Raw genomic sequence first — 17,708 nt, 5'->3', positions numbered from 1 at the left:
GACAGGTTGTAGTTGGGTTCTATGTTGTTACAGCCTCTCCGGCCTCTCTAGCGTTCAACATCCTGTCAAACCTAAACAAAGTGCAAATGGTTTTCTCTGAGCACTGTACTTCAGCCCATTACAACATTTCAGTAACCTGCGACTGTGATGTGCGTGGGAAAAAATGAATAAATGTGTGTGCCTTTTAAGATAAGATCATAAATATGATTAAAGAGATTAATCTGGCATAACCTGTGCGTAGCTACATTTCAAACTGTCAGTCTCAGCCTAATACTTTATTTTGAAATTAGATAATAAACCAAGATCAATAACTTGCCAGATCAACTCTGTATACTGTAGTAACCAATCATATCTCACGGATGCTCTCATGACAGACCAATCAGGGCCAGATGAGGTTAAGAGGAGGGACTGAGAAGAGAGAAGAGGTAACCACCCTTTCCCTTACCTAAACGGACACCCAGCCAACCCTGTCATTCAACAGCCAGGCCACAATGCGTGTAGGGTCGACACTCTCCACAGTGGGTGGGTTGAGTCACTCGTGAACTGGTGAGTCTCTCCATCTCACTGAACACCTCTGCTTTACTTCACTTTCCGTCCCTGCATGGTCTCCTAAGCCGATTTTTAAAAATGTCTCTCTCTTTTTCTCTCTCACTCTTTCTCTCTAACTCTTTCTCTTCACTATCTCCTCTCTGTTGCTCCTGTCATCTAGCTGGTGTCTCTGTGGTTTTTAGCTTCAAAAGGTTCCTCGCATGCAACTCCAGCCTTTACATGTGAGTAGAGGAGAGGCCCTCTGGTTTTTCATGTGTTGTCAGAGGATGTTGAAGGTATGTCAGTGCACACTAGGTTTTCCCCTTAGCTTTATGGGCTATTGAGCACATGTAGATTTGCTTGTGGTAATATTGAGGCCTGCATACTGTAGGCCTAATGTCTGTCTGTAGCCCGCTACTGTATGTGTGATATTCAGTAATCATATCGCCATCAGTACCTGATTTCTGATGGGACTGTCCTGTATGGGGATAGCCAGGGAAGATATACTCATTCAACTTTGTGGATCGATTAGTTTGTATGGATGATTGCATTGATGGTGGATCAAGCTGTTGTTAAAGGTGCTACATGTAACATTTCTACCTGCAATAGTCCTGATGTCAATAATAATGCATTTTACTTCTATAACACATGTCAGTATCAGTAAAGGAACATACAGTCGTGACTCAAATTATTGGCACCCTGATAAAGATTAGCAAAAAAGACAGTATAAAATAAATACAAGCTATGCTGAAAATATTTTAAAATTGTATTATTTTTACTAATACAATTGCTCAGAAAAATATATTTAGTTTAACAAGTCATATTTTCTTTCTCAAAAAGATAGGGGTCAAAATGATTGGCACCCATGTTTTCAATACTCCGACACCCTCCCTTTGTGAGGATAACGGCTCCGAGTGTTTTTCTAAAATGTTATAAGAGATTGGAGAACACATTGGGAGGGATCTTAGACTACTCCTCCATACGGAATCTTTCCAGATCATTGATATCCTTTGTCTGTGCTTATGGCCCTCTTCAATTCAAACCACAAGTCCGGAGACTGAGATGATCATTGCAAAATGCTGATTTTGTGGTCAATTAACCATTTCTTTGTGGAATGTTATGTGTGCTTGGAGTTATTGTGCTGTGGCCAGATGACATGAAAGTAGACATCTCTGGCCACGCAAGAAGGATGTGATAAACAGAAACAAACCGCATACCTACTGTAAAATATGGAGGTGGATCTTTGATGTTATGGGTCTATTTTGCTTCCACTGGTCCTGGGGCCCTTGTTAAGGTCAATGGCATCATGAAATTTACTCAGTACCAGGACATTTTAGCCACAATCCAGGTTGCATCTGACAGGAGGTTGAATCTTGGCCAGAAGTGGATCTTCCAGCAAGACAATAACTCCAATCACACATCAAATTCCACAAAGAAATGGTTAATTGACCACAAAATCAACATTTTGCAATGGCTCTCTCAGTCTCTGGACTTGAACCCCATTGAAAACCTGTGGTTTGAATTGAAGAGGACACTCATTCCATTAGCACAGATGAAGGATATCAATGATCTGAAAAGATTCTGTATGTAGGAGTTGTCTAAGATTCCTCCCAATGTGTTCTCCAATCTCATAAAACATTTTAGAAAAAGGCCCAGTGCCGTTATCCTCACAAAGGGAGGGTGCTGGAGTATTGAAAACTGAGGTGCCAATAATTGTGACCCCTATCTTTTTAAGAAAAAAATAAGTATTGTTAAACAAAATCTCTTTCTGTGAGCAAAATTGTATTAGTAGAAAATAATAGGATTTACCCTTTTTTCAGCATACAATATAGCTCAGTATTTGTATTATGTATTTTATACAGTATTTTCTGCTCATCTTTATCAATAATTTCTGTCGTGACTTGATGTCCTACTGGTGGAAATAATAGAATAGAATTTTTAAAAATGCACTCATACAATTCTCTAATATACAGTAAATAGTCAAATTAATGTCAGTAAAGACGTTCTATAAATGTTCACCCTATAAAGTATTACTGTACCAACAAAAATAGGGATGAAGTGATGCTGGAATACATTGTACGATAACTGCTATTCTGCAGTTTCACTTACGCATGAACTTCATTGTCATTTTCGAGAAGGGTGGTCAATTTAATTAAAGCAGTTGCTTCTCAACAATAAGAAATTCAAAAATGTGATTGTAGGATCCCTCATGTTGCGTACAGACAGTTTAGCAACAACATCTAAATCAGAATATGATGATTTCTATGATCTGTTGTGTCCCCACCACCAATAACCAGTGTTATTGAGCCTTGAATGACTGGCCTTTGTATGTCTGTGTCTTGCAAGGATAATGTATTGCACATTTGTGGACAATGTGAATCCATTATCTGGTGCATAAATACGATATAGGGGGGTGTATATGGTCAATATACCACAGCTAAGGGCTGTTCTTAGGCATGACGCAACGCGGAGCCGTGGTATATGGCAGCCCCCCGCACCTCTCTGATTCAGAGGTTGGGTTAAATGCGAAAGACACATTTCAGTTGTATGCATTCAGTTGTACAACTGACTAGGTATCCCCCTTTCCCTTTATTGGCCATACACCATAAACCCCTGAGGTGCCTTATTGCTATTATAAACTAGTTACAAACATAATTAGAACAGTCAAAATAAATGTTTTGTCATACCTGCGGTATACGGTCTCATATACCATGCCTTTCAGCCAATCAGCATTCAGGGCTCGAACTACCCAGTTTATAATATGATATAATCTATAATAATACAGAGGCCATTACAGAGGCCATACTGAGGCATCGTATAACAGTTGTCCGTGGCCATCAGTATACTATAGTTGAAGAGAAGTTAGTTTTAGTATTTTCACTCTGGGGTCTATAGACCCATTCAGCAAACAAATCACACTTTGGGTGTTTAGTAATATGTAAGCAAATAAAGGAATATATTACTTAAAATATTGAGTTCATACTTTTGAGAGTGGAACTGACACTTTGTTTGACTACGTGTGTGTTGGAAAGAGATTAAGCATCAATTACAGTAACGATGACATTAAAGTGCTGTCATTTCAGTACCGGTATGTCTACTTTCGATCTTATCGACTGTCGCCGTCGGCGGATAGAAATGGCGTTACTGTACTAAGCAGAGGTTACTGTGCCAAAGTGCTCCATGGGACAGTTCTCTCAGAGACAGGTCAGCTGGAGGAGCAGAACAGAGGATACACAACCACACATCACACACATAACTGACCACTTAGATTTTTTTAATGAAGGGGGTTTTAATGAGTTCAAAAATAAAGTCAGTTTTAACCTGTTTGCAGTGGTAAGTAAAAATACTTTAAAGTACTACTTAAGTAGTTTTTTTCAGTATCTGTACTTTACTATTTATATTTCTGACAACATTTACTTTTACTCCAATACATTCCTTAAGAAAAATATGTACATTTTACTCCCATACATTTTCTCTGACACCGAAAAGTACTCGTTATATTTCGAATGCTCAGGCAGGACAGCTATATGGTCCAATTCACACATCTATTAATATAACATGTTGTCATCCCTACTGCCTTTGATCTGGCTGACTAAATGCAACTACTGCGTTTGTAAATGATGTCTGCGTGTTGGAGAGTGCCGCTGGCTGTCCGTAAATAAGAAAACCAAAAAATTCTTGCCACCTGGTTTGCTTAATATAAGGAATTTGATGTAAAGCATTTTGTTTTACTTTTTACGTATAACAATTTAGTACTTTTTCCACCATTGTAATTAAGTACATTTAAAAACAGATACTTTTAGACTTTTACTCAAGTAGTATTTTACTGGATGACTTTTACTTTTGTCATTTTCTATTAAGTTATCTTTACTTTTACTCATGTATGACAATTGAGTATTTTTTCCCCCACTGCTGTTTAGTAGGATTGTGCACAATATAGTACAGAACTGCGGTTAATCCACTTTTGTAAATTGACGTGACCCATTTCTTTTCGACACAATCCTGTCATATCAAGACTCACTACTGCATGTTCCAATAGCACAATTTGATTTATACCACATACAGCACACTGATACAACTGTAGATGCCTATCTAAACCAAATTACAGTACATTATAGGTTGTTGTTGATCAAACAAACTTGTCGTCTGTCTGTGAAGCCTGTGTGTACTGGCATTAGTCATAGTGTCATATTCTGAGGAGGTTTGTGGCTTCTGAGCGTATACCTGAGAGATTAATTTCAAAGCTGACATGAAACATAACATTTCCACACGTCAACCAGATATACAGCCTCCGCCACTTATTTTTTTTACAGAGGTCAGATATAAGACGTGCTAAAAATATCTGTGAAATATGCTGTACTTCATCAACCACAGAATTGACATACCTTTTAAGCCCCAGATTGCCACACAAGGACTTCAGGGGAAATGGACTTAAAGATAATATCATGAATGGATATATTTTAATACGACATGTTCTTGAGATTCATTTCACTTCATGCTGCAGACTGTGAAATGCCACTCAATATTTATTGATATGTAACATGATTGACATATCAATTGCTCCTGTAATGTTGAACTATTTAAGTCATTCTTGCATTGTGTCAGTCCCTTTCGGGCTATGAATTTCCAAAACCCTAGTAACCAACAGCACATTATCAACCTAACCTACGTCAGCAGGTGATATGATCTGCCCTCTGAGTTTCCAACCCCCTCTTCTCTCACCCCTGATAGCTTGAAAACATCCTAAACGTCTGGCATCGATGGAAAAACACTAAGAACCAGAGGCGTGGGATATAATCTATTTATCACAACCGCAATCTCTGCAATTTACCTATTTATACAAATACATTTTCCAACTTGCTATCTGCCATTTTTATTTCTCAGAAACATTACAAAAAATGATCACATTTAGATAATTTCACTGTCTCCTTTTTCCTATAGGTTGAATGGCGTTGTCTCAAACAGTTTCCAAACCATCTCCGATCCACCTGCCCATCTTCTCTTCCCATCACTCCTCCCTTCCTCCTCCAGACCTCTAAGATGATCCGAGTTCACAACACCCAGTACTCCCTCTTCCTGCGCCAGGCAGATGTCCTGCGTCGCTCGGGGACGCTGTGTGATGCTGTTATCTCAGTGGAGAGCCAGGTGTTCAGGGCCCATCGGCTGGTGCTGGCCTGCGCTAGCAAAACCCTGGAGCATCAGCTCACCCTGCAGGCTGCATACTCAAACCAGCCCGATCGCCTCGACCAACCTCACCACTGTAGTCTGGAGCTCCTCTCTCCACACACCTTCCAGCAGGTCCTGGACTTTGCCTACACCGAGACACTGGAGGTCCCTGTGGATGATCTGCCCCAGCTTCTGAGGGCCGCCAAGCTCCTGGAGATGCATTCCCTGGAGGAGCAGTGTCGCAGCCAGCTGAAGAGAAATCGGGGGTGCCTGAAGAGAGAGAGAAGAGAGTTGAGAGAAATAAGAGAAGTGAGAGGAACGAAAGAAACTGGAGAAATGACAGAAACAAGAGTTCAGATAACAGAGGAGAGAGATGAGAAAGAATCCCTGAAAGGAAGTCCCATTCCAGAAGAGGGGGATCCCCAGACAATTCCCTCCATTGATCTGGAGCCCCAGAGCAGCCCATTCACTGAGGACCCCACTCTTCCTGACACTAGGGATAACTCCTCTGGTTCATTACCCCCACAGAGAAAAAGGCCAAAGCTACTCACACCCACACTAGTGGCCACCACACCGCCTCCATCCAGAGACAGTGTCATCGCCACCACTGCTGCCACCATCCAACCCCCTCCTCCTCCTCCCCCAGCGTCGAGGATCATGTGGCACCAAGTCAACACCCTGAGGAGGATGGCCTTGAACTATAACGACATCCTAGCAGCCAGTTCCTCTTCCCTTCACCCCTCACAGCACCTGGTGACATACCCCTTCCACCTCTCCACTCCCCACATGTACCCCCTGCTAACGTCCTCACGCCCACCCCAGGTCCACAGCGCCGTCCTGGGCTACCCGGGCTTCCTGCATCCATACCACCACCCCCTGTTCTCTGGGTCTCGGGAGCTAGGGGACATCCTGAAGCAAGGTCTGCTGGGAAAAAGAGACCCGATGGATAAAGTGTTGATAGGTGGAGCACCAGGGGAAGGGCAAAGGTAAGACCGCTGTGGAGGGGTTTTATACTACAGACGTTTCGGTCTTCATTCTTCTCCTTCTTTCCCTGTTCTCATTTCTACAATATAGTTCAGAATCTCCCTAATTTGCTTACATTAAGTAGCACATATCGACACAGCTATCTGACTCATTGTCGTTTGGGTGGATCTGAGTGAAAGTTCTAGTCTCCTGTTCTTTCCTACAAGCAGAGTTTCCCCTGTCTCCAGTTAACCCTCTCCTGTCTGTCATATTCACATGATGTATATTATGGATGTAGATGGTCATTCATATTAGCTGTGTCCAAACCACAGAACAGCTGCTGAAGTCATGTTATGTGGTCTGTCCCTTGATGGTGGCATTACCTTGTATCTGGTTTTACAGTGAAGCTACTTCCTCTTTTCTAATGCAGAGACATGAAGTACAGTAGGGTGTAAATGAAAGGCTCTATAAATCAGTTTTCCACATAGTATGTAAAGGGGGAGCCCCTTAGTTTCTCCCCTCCCTTGCAAATATCAACCATGAAAGACATTCAGATCCACTATAGATCGGTTACAAACTGTTTCAGTCCTGTTCTTAATTAAACAATGTCTGCCTATTTTATATGTATTTAACTTTTGTTTAATCAGGGGAGTCCATTGAGCCCTGAGGACAACAAATGTAACATGAACATTCCAATAAAAATAATATATAAAGAAATTAGGTTTACAATTTGGCACACACACACACACACACACACACACACACACACACACACACACACACACACACACACACACACACACACACACACACACACACACATATATAACATGATACATACTGCACTCCCTCAGATACCACATTGATCCCCAGGTCAGAAATAACATGTGGCTCAGATCAGAGTACTACAAAGTACTACAGAATGAGTGTAAGTAGTCTTAAAACTGTGTTTATGTGATCCTGTTTCAGTGTGGAAACTATCGGTCGTCAACATCTCTCTGACTTCCTCCTCCCTCCTGTTGCTGATCTCTGAGGTTTATCTAATATCTGTATCCATTTCATTTAGGTGGCGCAGAAAACCATCTAGCAGACTTTGTAGCAGATTTGTCACTTGTTTATTTGGGGGATTTTAGGGCCACAAAGAGCGTTACCATTCTTCCTTTAATCTCTGAAAAATCATTCACCTATGGTTTTTCAGTCTAACAAAGTGCGTCAGATGCTGTGGAAAGTCCCTTTTCTATGTGACACTAAACATACAGTACCATTGTAACGCCTGGCCTCTTCCTCAGAACCCCAACCTACGACAGTTGGGTGCTTACGTTTGACATCAATAGACAGGTACATATAGCCTGCGGTTGGAGAGGCAGGGGAGAAGGACAGGATGTCTAAAGATGGTGTGCAAGTCAATCTGCTTTGGCATGACATTCATTGCAACACATCAACTGGGTTATCTAATAGTGGTTCGGTGACCACCATGCTCACGTGTTTGCCTTACAACAGTTACATTGACTCTTGTACTTGAAATAAAGTTTTATTTTGAACCTGTCTTCTATGGGGCCAGATACTCCCAGGAGCATCCAGCAAGAACCCAGGACTGTCAGCACTGCAGCAAGGTCCTCCTGGGCAGCTCATGGCTGCAGGCCTCAACCACTAACCCCTCAGGTACTGTAATGTCATAACATTCACTCAGTGCTTTTTCACTAGACCTCTAACTGGGATACATTGCAAAAAGCATAATCTCAAAATGTGAATATTGTATTGGGAGCTGTGCAGAACTAAGACGTGACTGTATTCTTAATATTCTAATGGATACATGGCAGTGACATTTCTAAAAAAGTGTGACCCTTAACCTCTATTGTCATAGGGACAGAGCATATAGAAAACATGAGAGAGAGAAGAGTGCCTGAGGGAGAACGAGAGAGAGAGTAAGAGAGTGAGAGAGAAAGAGTGGGGGTGATAAAGGAGAGGAGAGAGAAGCATGTCTTATGAAGAACGAGAGAAATAGAGTGAAAGAGTGAGAGAGTGGGGGAGAGAGAAAGGGTAAGAGAGAGTGAGGGAGTGAGAGAAAGAGAGTGAGAGAGAGAAGTGTGTCTTAGGGAGAACGAGAGAGAAAGAGAGTGAAAGAGTGAAAGAGAGAGAGGGGGAGAGAGAGAGTAAGAGAGAGAGAGTGAGAGCAAGAGTGTGTGTGAGAGAGAGAGAGAGAGAGATACAGAAAGACAGACAGAGTGAGTGAGTTGTGGCTTTGTGCTGGCGGTGCAGCAGTGCGGTAAGCTGGCAGAACAAACAGTACGCTCTGCAATGTGCTGGTGGTTTTGATACAGTGCCAAAGGGAAAAAAAGCTTACATCTTTTTTCCCCTCTATGTAGGGTGGTCAAATCAGCCTCACATCTTTACAGTCTGTGTTTGTGTGATGGGGTTACCACTGTCACTCGCTCGTTACAGTACGACTGAGAGACAGTATTCATGTGACTCAAGATTATCTCCACTGATTGTCTCCACCAAATTGAATGGACAGCCAAGAGTAACACATTTAGTTGAATAATGAGTGTTTCACTGACTTCAACTGGTCACTTTTATCAGGCTTGATCATTTTAGTCCCCATAAGTGGGGACTTACAAGCTTAGACATCAGAGGTTTGTGCGTTCTAAGCGAGAGGCCAAGGAAGGTTTGGACAGGAAGCTAATTGAGAACAGGCTGAATTGTAGCGAGAGAGGAGTGAACACTTTATTGTGGTCTTGGTCCTTGCTCTCCCCCACCTCTCTCTCTCTCTCTCATCTCCACCCCCCACACCCCCCCCAGCCCCCCACCCCTATTCAGCATCCTGTATGTGTTCTACAGGGCCCCATAGTAACTGTGTAAAACAGTATCACTAACTGCCACCAAAGGGCTAGAGAGCTGACAGCTCTACTTCAGAATCACACCTCGGTCAGATTATAGAGAAATACAAAGGTACACGATGAGAGGAAACCAAGGTTCTTCTTGTCAATTTGAACCTCGTGAAAGGATGTGGTGTATTTATAGAACTATCTCTGATAAAAGGAGGTCTTATTTATCATTATCTAGGTGTGACAAACAACATGATGCTACATAACAGTTGTATAATACCATTTCATACAATACCCACTGTCATTTAAAATAAAATCATCTTTGAACTTATCGTCACAAAAGAAGACAACAAAAAATGTTGAGTGAAGAAGGTTGCTGCTATGACAACAGTGAGCCTTTACAGTCATGAGTGTGACCCCTGTCCTACAGAGAATCCATCTGCATGCAATGTGGCTGAGCTCACATCACCCTTTAGTGCTATTAGTAGGTCATCACTCTGGCCTGACACTATTGTTTAATCGGGTAATGGTCACCAATGATTGTGCAGATAAATATAGACGTGTGAGAAAACAATTAACCCATACGCTCAATTATACAGGCTGCAGTGGGGAGCACCGGGGGAAAGTCAGGGGAAGAAACACATTACAGAATAGAAATGGAGCTAAGCTAGGTTCATTAATACTGATGTTCAGTGGACGGTTCTGTCTGTATACACAATGTATATTCATGTAAAGTTAACTATAACTAATTATAAGTTACTCATCACAAGATACTAAATGAAAAAAGGAATTTATATGACATGGAATGATTACAATTCTACCCCCACCCCCTCTTGTTGCTCTCTCCTCCCCAGGCTCAGGTGAGACCTCTCTGGGGTGTAAGTACTGTGATCGTGGCTTCAGGGTGGAGCGGTCACTGCCGTCCCACCGGCGAGATCAGGGAGGAGAGAAGCCCTACCAGTGTAAGCGCTGCTCTAAGAGGTTCAGTCTCAAACACCAACTGGATACACACCATCGGGTACACACAGGTATTATATCCCCCTGTGTGTGTGTGTGTGTGTGTGTGTGTGTGTGTGTGTGTGTGTGTGTGTGTGTGTGTGTGTGTGTGTGTGTGTGTGTGTGTGTGTGCGTGCGTGTGGTTGGGGGTGTAGGCGTGGGTGTGTGTTTCAATGTGTCAGTCATTGTGTATGTGCTTGCCTGCTCACTCTCAATGTCAACCCCAGGAGAGAAGCCGTTTGAGTGCCGTCTGTGTGGCCAGCGGTCAAGGGACTACTCAGCCATGATCAAGCACCTGCGGACCCACGGCGGGGCCACACCCTACCAGTGTACTGCCTGCCTGGAGTTCTGTAGCAGCCTGGCTGCCATGCAGAAACACCTGAAGAACCACCCGCTGCAGGACTTCCCCCCAGACTGGACCATCAGCAGCACCTACCTGTACACATGCCATACCTGAGCTAGATTGAAGGCAAATGTAATGTCAACAGAGAATAATTTTACTGCCAAACAACTACATCTCAGGGAGACTAACTCAAAGCATGTAATAATGTACATACATGGTAACAAGACACCAGTTACCGTAGAATTTATCCATGTACTCCAAAAGTGCATGGAGTACGTCAATGCATATTTCCACCACTAGAGGGACACTGGGTCTCAGAAAAGAATGTAAAACATGTCTTGCATCAGCAGCATTATCATTATCAAGCACAGTATTATTACCATGCTATCAAGGCTGCAGCTGAAGTCAGTCACTTCCAAGAGACAAGGAAAGGAAACATCAAGACTATTTAGAGGCAGCAAAAAATGTGTCCTTGTTTCATACGAATGTTTCCATCTATGTTTGGCCGTTATGTCTCTCAAGACGACTTGGAGCAATCCTTTTGTACGCAAATTCTTGATTTTCATTTAGCCATATGTGTTTAGTACATACCTTTTTTTGCACTTTTTTTGTGTTACAAAGTAGGATAGAAATATATTTAATTTTATTTTTTGAATCATTAATCTACACAAAATACTCCCTAATATCAAAGTGAAAAGAAAATTCTACACATTTTTATAAATTAATAACAATTAAATAACTAAAATATAGTAGCTGCAGAAGTACTCATCCCCTTTGTTTAGGCAAGCCTAAATAAAGTAAAATTTGTCTTAACAAATCACATAAGTTCTATGGACTCCCTCTGTGTGGAATAACAGGGGTTGACATGATTTTTGAACGACTACCCCTTGCTCTGTCCTCCATACATACAACATATATAAGGTCCCTCAGCCAAGTATTGAATTTGAAGCACAGATTCAACTACAAAGACCAGGGAGCTTTTTGAAAGCCTCATAAAGAAAACCAGTGATTGGTAGATGGGTAACAATAACAAATCAGACATTGAATATATCTTTAAGCATGGTCAAATTAATAATTATGCTGTGGATTACGTATTAAACCACCCAGACACATCAAAGATGCAGTCGTCCTTCTGATCTGAGCTGCAGGACAGTAAGGAAACTGCTTAGGGATATTATTATGAGGTCATTGGTGATTCTAAAACAGTTACAGAGTTCAATGGCTGTGATGGGAGAAAACTTAGGATGGATCAACAACATTGTAGTGACTTCACAATAATGACCTAAATGACAGAGTGAAAAGAAGAATACAAATATACAGAATAAAAATAATCCAAAACATGCATAAAGGCACTAAAGTAATACTGCAACAACAACAAAAACATGGCAAAGGAATACACTTTTTGGCCTAAATGCAAAGCCTTATAATATACTTATCTAATCAAGGTATATTAGTGTCTTCCACTTTGATATTAGAGTATTTTGTGGAGGCCATTGACCAAAAAAATACAATTAAATCCATTTTAATTCCACTTTGTAACACAATATAATGTGAATAAATCCAAGGGGGGTGTAGCCTTTCTATAGGCACTGTATATTTGCTTTAGCCTGTTGCCATTTTAATGATAGTATTGATATAATAAATGTACTCATTTGGCAGATGGCCTGTTTTTGTATTGATTGTAGATCCTCACACAGTCACACCCAACAACAAAGAAACAGTAGCCTGTCAAACCTTAATGACCATTGATTTGCTCTGAACTTGAGTATGAATGCGTTTTGGCATAAATTACACAGCAGCTGGCATGCAGATTGTATTTGCAATTATTATCTTTTCAGAGAATAAATGTTTTAAATAAATATTTATTTATTTTGACAGGTTGTCTGTGTCAGTGTTCTACCATTTTACTTACAGTACTTTTTAGATAAAACTATAATCTCATTATTAAACAATATCTAACATCTTATTCATCTGGTCCAAACAATCCTCATAATTTATCTGAAATATCTATCTGAAAACAGGGGCGAAAATCCCGGAGGGGACAGGGAGGAACACGACCCCCCCATCCTGGGAAAAATATGATTTGTCCCCCCCAATATATCACTGAAACATAACTATGTAATTTAAATAATATTAATAATACGCAATGAAAGCAATTGTGCTGATTATAGACACTTAATAGCGCGTTTTTAAGTTTCAAAAGATTGCGATCCCCCCACCCTTTGCCTCACAATGGTTTGATCCACTGGCAAGGTAACAGAGAGGTCGTATCTACTGTCTGAAAGGCACTCAATGCACGTAACTGACGTGAGGTTAATCCAGTCAATCGCGTACACACACTAGCTGAATATGCAGAGCTAGCGCGCAAATATTAACTATTAAGCTAGCTAGTACCTATTCCATTTATGTGGCGTCGTCAAAGATGGAATCTTTGATATCGTCAATTTATTCCACGATCAGCATGCAGATGATGTAAGTTAGTGCTTCAAAGTCCCTGTGATAAGGTTAGCGATAAACTGAAATCCAAACTGAACAGAACTACACTCTCTTCTACCATTGTCTTAAATATATTTAATGGTCTCGTTGCAAAAGCTAAATTGTTGCAAGGGAACTTTTATTTATTTATTTTACTTCACCTTTTTTTAACCCGGGTAGCAAAGATTATAGCAAACACCACTGAAACTGAATTGGTGCTCGCTAGCTTTGCAAATTCAGCTATTGTTGGAAGCCAGCCAATATGAAACAAACTATTAAAATTACAAAAGGTTGCAGCATATCTTGTGTAAATGGTGAACTCATACAGCTGTTAACTCTTGTCATTTTAATCCGTTTCACATTTGCTAGCTACCTTTTAGATCGAAGCCCAAATAGAATGATTGAAGATGATAGAAGCCCATCTCCTACTGTAAATAACCTACACACTGTGTGTGTGTGTAGCCAGCCAGCCAGCCAGGTAGAAAAATGGCAGAAAAATAAAAGACGGACATCAGAGTATTTTTCAATACACCAAAACGCATAGTAAGAACCCTAGTAGCCTAATATCTCAAAGACTAGTTGATAAAATGCTCATAAGAAAGAAATTCTAATGGAAATGTTTCACAATGATGTCATTAGGCAGAGCAGGCAACAGATGGCACACAGACAGCAGAGTTGGGGACAGATATGCAGGGACAGACTGGCAGAGACAGGGAGTCTCAGGTAAGTTTGTTGAGTCTTTGTTTGGCAACATTATGAAATGTTCTCCATTTTTTTGACTTGTAAAATAGGAACATAATTGGAAAATGCCATGGATACCACCACTCTCAACTTAAACTGGTGACTGAACTAAGATTTGTTAAAGGCAATGGTATAGCTGTTGTGATTAGTTGTGTAGTTTTGGGTACCGGTAGTTAGGAGTACGGCAAACACCTTATTTCTTTGGTTCCTCAATATACATTTACCATATTACAATGTAGGCTATGTGTTACAGCACTACTTTTGGTGTCCCCCTCAGGAATTGCTCTTGAGAAAATTTCATGTAATTGTCCCCTCCAAAGTTGATATCAGATTTTCGCCCCTGTCTGAAAAGATATCTGAAAAGCAGTATTCAAAGGTAGCACTTTAAACAATCAACACAACGGTCAGTCTTAAATAAACGAATGTTCTACATTTAAAATGACAGTTGCTTATTATTTTAAATTAAAATATCTTAGGCGATTATAATCAGTTAATGTGGAAGCCTGAGAGCACCTGATATCACAGAGTAGTGATCTGATCCTGGCTCCCATCACACTCGTTCACTTCACCCGTTCCTCTTGGATGCTGTCTATAGTGAAGCCCCCACGCTGCGACGGCCGCTGCGACGGCCGCTTCTCCTTCCCCCTTTCCCTCTTCTCTGTCTCTCTCTCTCTCCGTCCCGTCAACACAGTTCTCCGAGTCGTCGCTGGCCTTGGATAGTGCGAAGAGCGTACACTCCACCAGGACGTTAAACTGCTTGGTCTCGCGGGCGCTGCAGTGGGGTGGAGTGGAACCGACGCAGGTCCACCCGGAAGGAGCCCTTCTCCAGGGTCATCCATGGCTCACATCGAGCCACTCATTCTATCAATTACATTTCAATTTAAGGGCTTTATTGGCATGGAAAACATATGTTAACATTGCCAAAGCAAGTGAAGTAGATAGACTTTTGTTTATGTAGGAGATATTCGCTTGGCACATCATACCTGGGAGAGGAATACAGTCAGTCCAGTCATTGCATCTGGAAATTTTAGAAAACAAGCTACTGAATACTTTCTGCTGCATAGCCCTCCAAGGCAATGCATTGCAACTGATCTTAATAAAGTTATACATAATTTGAACTACATTTGACCAATTACCCTATCCTGCCACAAGAGGGCACTATGAGCCAAAACCTGCATCTGTTACTTAAGGTTGTTCATAATAACCAGTCTCTTTGATACCACTGCTCCTTAAATTCTACTGTATGTTATAAACCGCGCTCCCCTTCCGATGCATAGAGCAAAAACCTGAAATTATAATAGCCCATATAATAGGCCCAATTAAATGAGATACGCATGGTAAGTTGTATGGTTACTTCGGGAATATTTACTCATCATGGCGATAAACGGCGAGGAATTTATTATACAATGGTTTTCATAACAATTGCAGAATAAATAATACATATCATATGATAAATGTATTATGTTTATAAATGGAATATTGTCTACTCGAGAAATGATAAATTACAGACGTAGCCTACAAATGGCAATGGAAAAGGTGAACCTCTGTTCTACTATTAAACTGTGCTTCTGAATGGATCGCATAGAGCAAAAATACTTTAACTAGCTTATCTATTTACTACTGTGAAGTGGATACAATTAAATAAGACATTAAGCCTATCCTTACTTGTTGTGGGCTTACAGGGTTTTCAGGAGTATAAAACCACCACAGGCAGAGCATTTGAGGAATTTATTCTGCAACATCATGGAAATCAAATAATAGGTAATAGATGCCAATTTCTAATTATTTTAGAATGGAAATATAAAATACATATATTTTCGCTGTTCTCACGAACGGCAAATGATTTCATCTTGTTATTATAGCGTATTTAGATACATGTTCTTTTTAGGAATAAGAGCATCATCATATTTTCCCCATTTCACAAGGCTAGGCTATTGCATTTGGCTTCTTGCAATGCAATACTTTAGACCATGTGCTTACACATGGTCTAAAGTTTGCAGATAGATAAGCACATTCTCCCATCAAGTTGAGTTTTTATAAATGCCAACTTTTGAGTGAAAACTGTCACACTATTTTGGGGCATATTTTGTGCATATGCAATGTTTATAAATGAGGCCCCTGGTCACTTCAACACTGTGTTAAGTACAGTACTCCAACAGTGCTCACTCAACACATCAGCCACAGTTAACATATGGCAAAACATGCCATAATTAAAAGGGAAAGACACCCATATCTCTGTTGTCTGCAGTTATGCCAAATGTCTCCATTTTCTTTAGAGGTTGCATTTGGGCATTTCCTGATCCAGAGACTCTCTTTGGAAGGCTTCAACCTAAAATAAAACCTGCCTGAATAATTAACAAATCTTGTTGTGTGTTTAGTCACTGCCACTTGCATAGTCAGGGACATCACATAAAGTACTTTCTGTTACGGCTTGGTAATCGTGGAGGAGGAATGAGGCGCAGGAAGCAGCGAACACAGGGTAGTGGTGTTTTTAATATACACTCACACAAAAAACAAATGTTCCCACACACAGGGGAGAAAATACATACGGCGTCAAACAACGTCGACACGAACATAAGCCGTCTGTCAAAGAAACAATCATTAATCCCGCACGAACAGGAGCGGGCCAGCTAAACTAAATAGCCCCTCTAATGGCTAATTGACCACAGGTGTCACAAAATAAAAAAAGGGAAAAGCAAAAGGGAATCGGTGGCAGCTAATAGGCCGGTGACGACGACCGCCGAGCGCCACCCGAGCAGGAGGGGGCGCCACCGTCGGTGGGAATCGTGACAGTACCCCCCTCCTGACGCACGGCTCCCGCAGCGCGCCGACACTGGCCTCGAGGTCGACCCGGAGGGCGAGGCGCAGGGCGATCCGGACGGAGGTGGTGGAACTCCCTCAACATAGATGGGTCCAGGACGTCCGCCGCCGGCACCCAGCACCTCTCCTCCGGGCCGTACCCCTCCCAGTCAACGAGGTACTGTAGGCCCCTCGCCCGACGTCTCGAGTCCAGTATGGCCCGTATGCTGTACGCCGGGGACCCCCGATGTCCAGAGGGGGCGGAGGGACCTCCGGCACCTCATCTTCGTGAAGGGGACCAGCTACCACCGGCCTGAGGAGAGACACATGAAACGAGGGGTTAATACGGTAATAGGAAGGGAGTTGCAACCGATAACACACCTCGTTTATCCTCCTCAGGACTTTGAAGGGCCCCACACACTGCGGCCCCAGCTTCCGGCAGGGCACGCAGAGGGGCAGGTTCCGGGTCGAGAGCCAGACCCTGTCTCCCGGTGCGAACACGGGCGCCTCACTGCGGTGGCGGTCAGCACTCCTCTTCTGCCGCGCACTGGCCTCCTTTAGTGAGTCCTGGACGGCTCTCCAGGTCTCCTTGGAGTGCTGGACCCAGTCCTCCACCGCAGGAGCCTCGGTCTGACTCCGGTGCCATGGTGCCAGGACCGGCTGGTAACCTAACACACACTGAAAGGGTGATATGTTAGTAGAGGAGTGGCGAAGTGAGTTCTGGGCTAACTCAGCCCAGGGAATATACCTCGCCCACTCCCCTGGCCGGTCCTGGCAATACAACCTCAGGAACCTGCCCACCTCCTGGTTCACCCTCTCCGCCTGCCCATTGCTCTCGGGGTGATAACGGGAGGTCAAACTGACCGAGACCC

At 42.2% G+C, this 17,708-nt stretch overlaps 1 protein-coding gene across 4 annotated transcripts; it reads left to right on the top strand.

Moving 5' to 3' along the window:
• The first annotated feature begins 460 nt into the window (after positions 1–460).
• On the top strand, positions 461–11,476 carry LOC115176747 (zinc finger and BTB domain-containing protein 16). Of its 4 annotated transcripts, XM_029736997.1 has the most exons (6): positions 461–546; positions 710–824; positions 5,470–6,680; positions 8,219–8,319; positions 10,337–10,510; positions 10,706–11,476. In XM_029736997.1, the coding sequence occupies exons 2-6, from the start codon at positions 750–752 to the stop codon at positions 10,933–10,935; spliced, it is 1,791 nt and encodes a 596-aa protein (XP_029592857.1). In that variant the 5' UTR covers positions 461–546; positions 710–749; the 3' UTR covers positions 10,936–11,476. The 4 variants fall into 4 exon arrangements, with proteins under 4 accessions (XP_029592857.1, XP_029592855.1, XP_029592854.1 ...); XM_029736995.1 differs by having other exon boundaries at positions 710–770; positions 10,337–11,476; XM_029736994.1 differs by having other exon boundaries at positions 10,337–11,476.
• The last annotated feature ends 6,232 nt before the right edge of the window (positions 11,477–17,708 follow it).

The sequence above is a fragment of the Salmo trutta genome, chromosome 37 (assembly GCF_901001165.1).
Source record: "Salmo trutta chromosome 37, fSalTru1.1, whole genome shotgun sequence".
Classification (NCBI taxonomy): domain Eukaryota; kingdom Metazoa; phylum Chordata; class Actinopteri; order Salmoniformes; family Salmonidae; genus Salmo; species Salmo trutta.
Note: the sequence above shows the minus strand (reverse complement) of the source record. Positions and strands in the feature narration are given on the sequence as shown.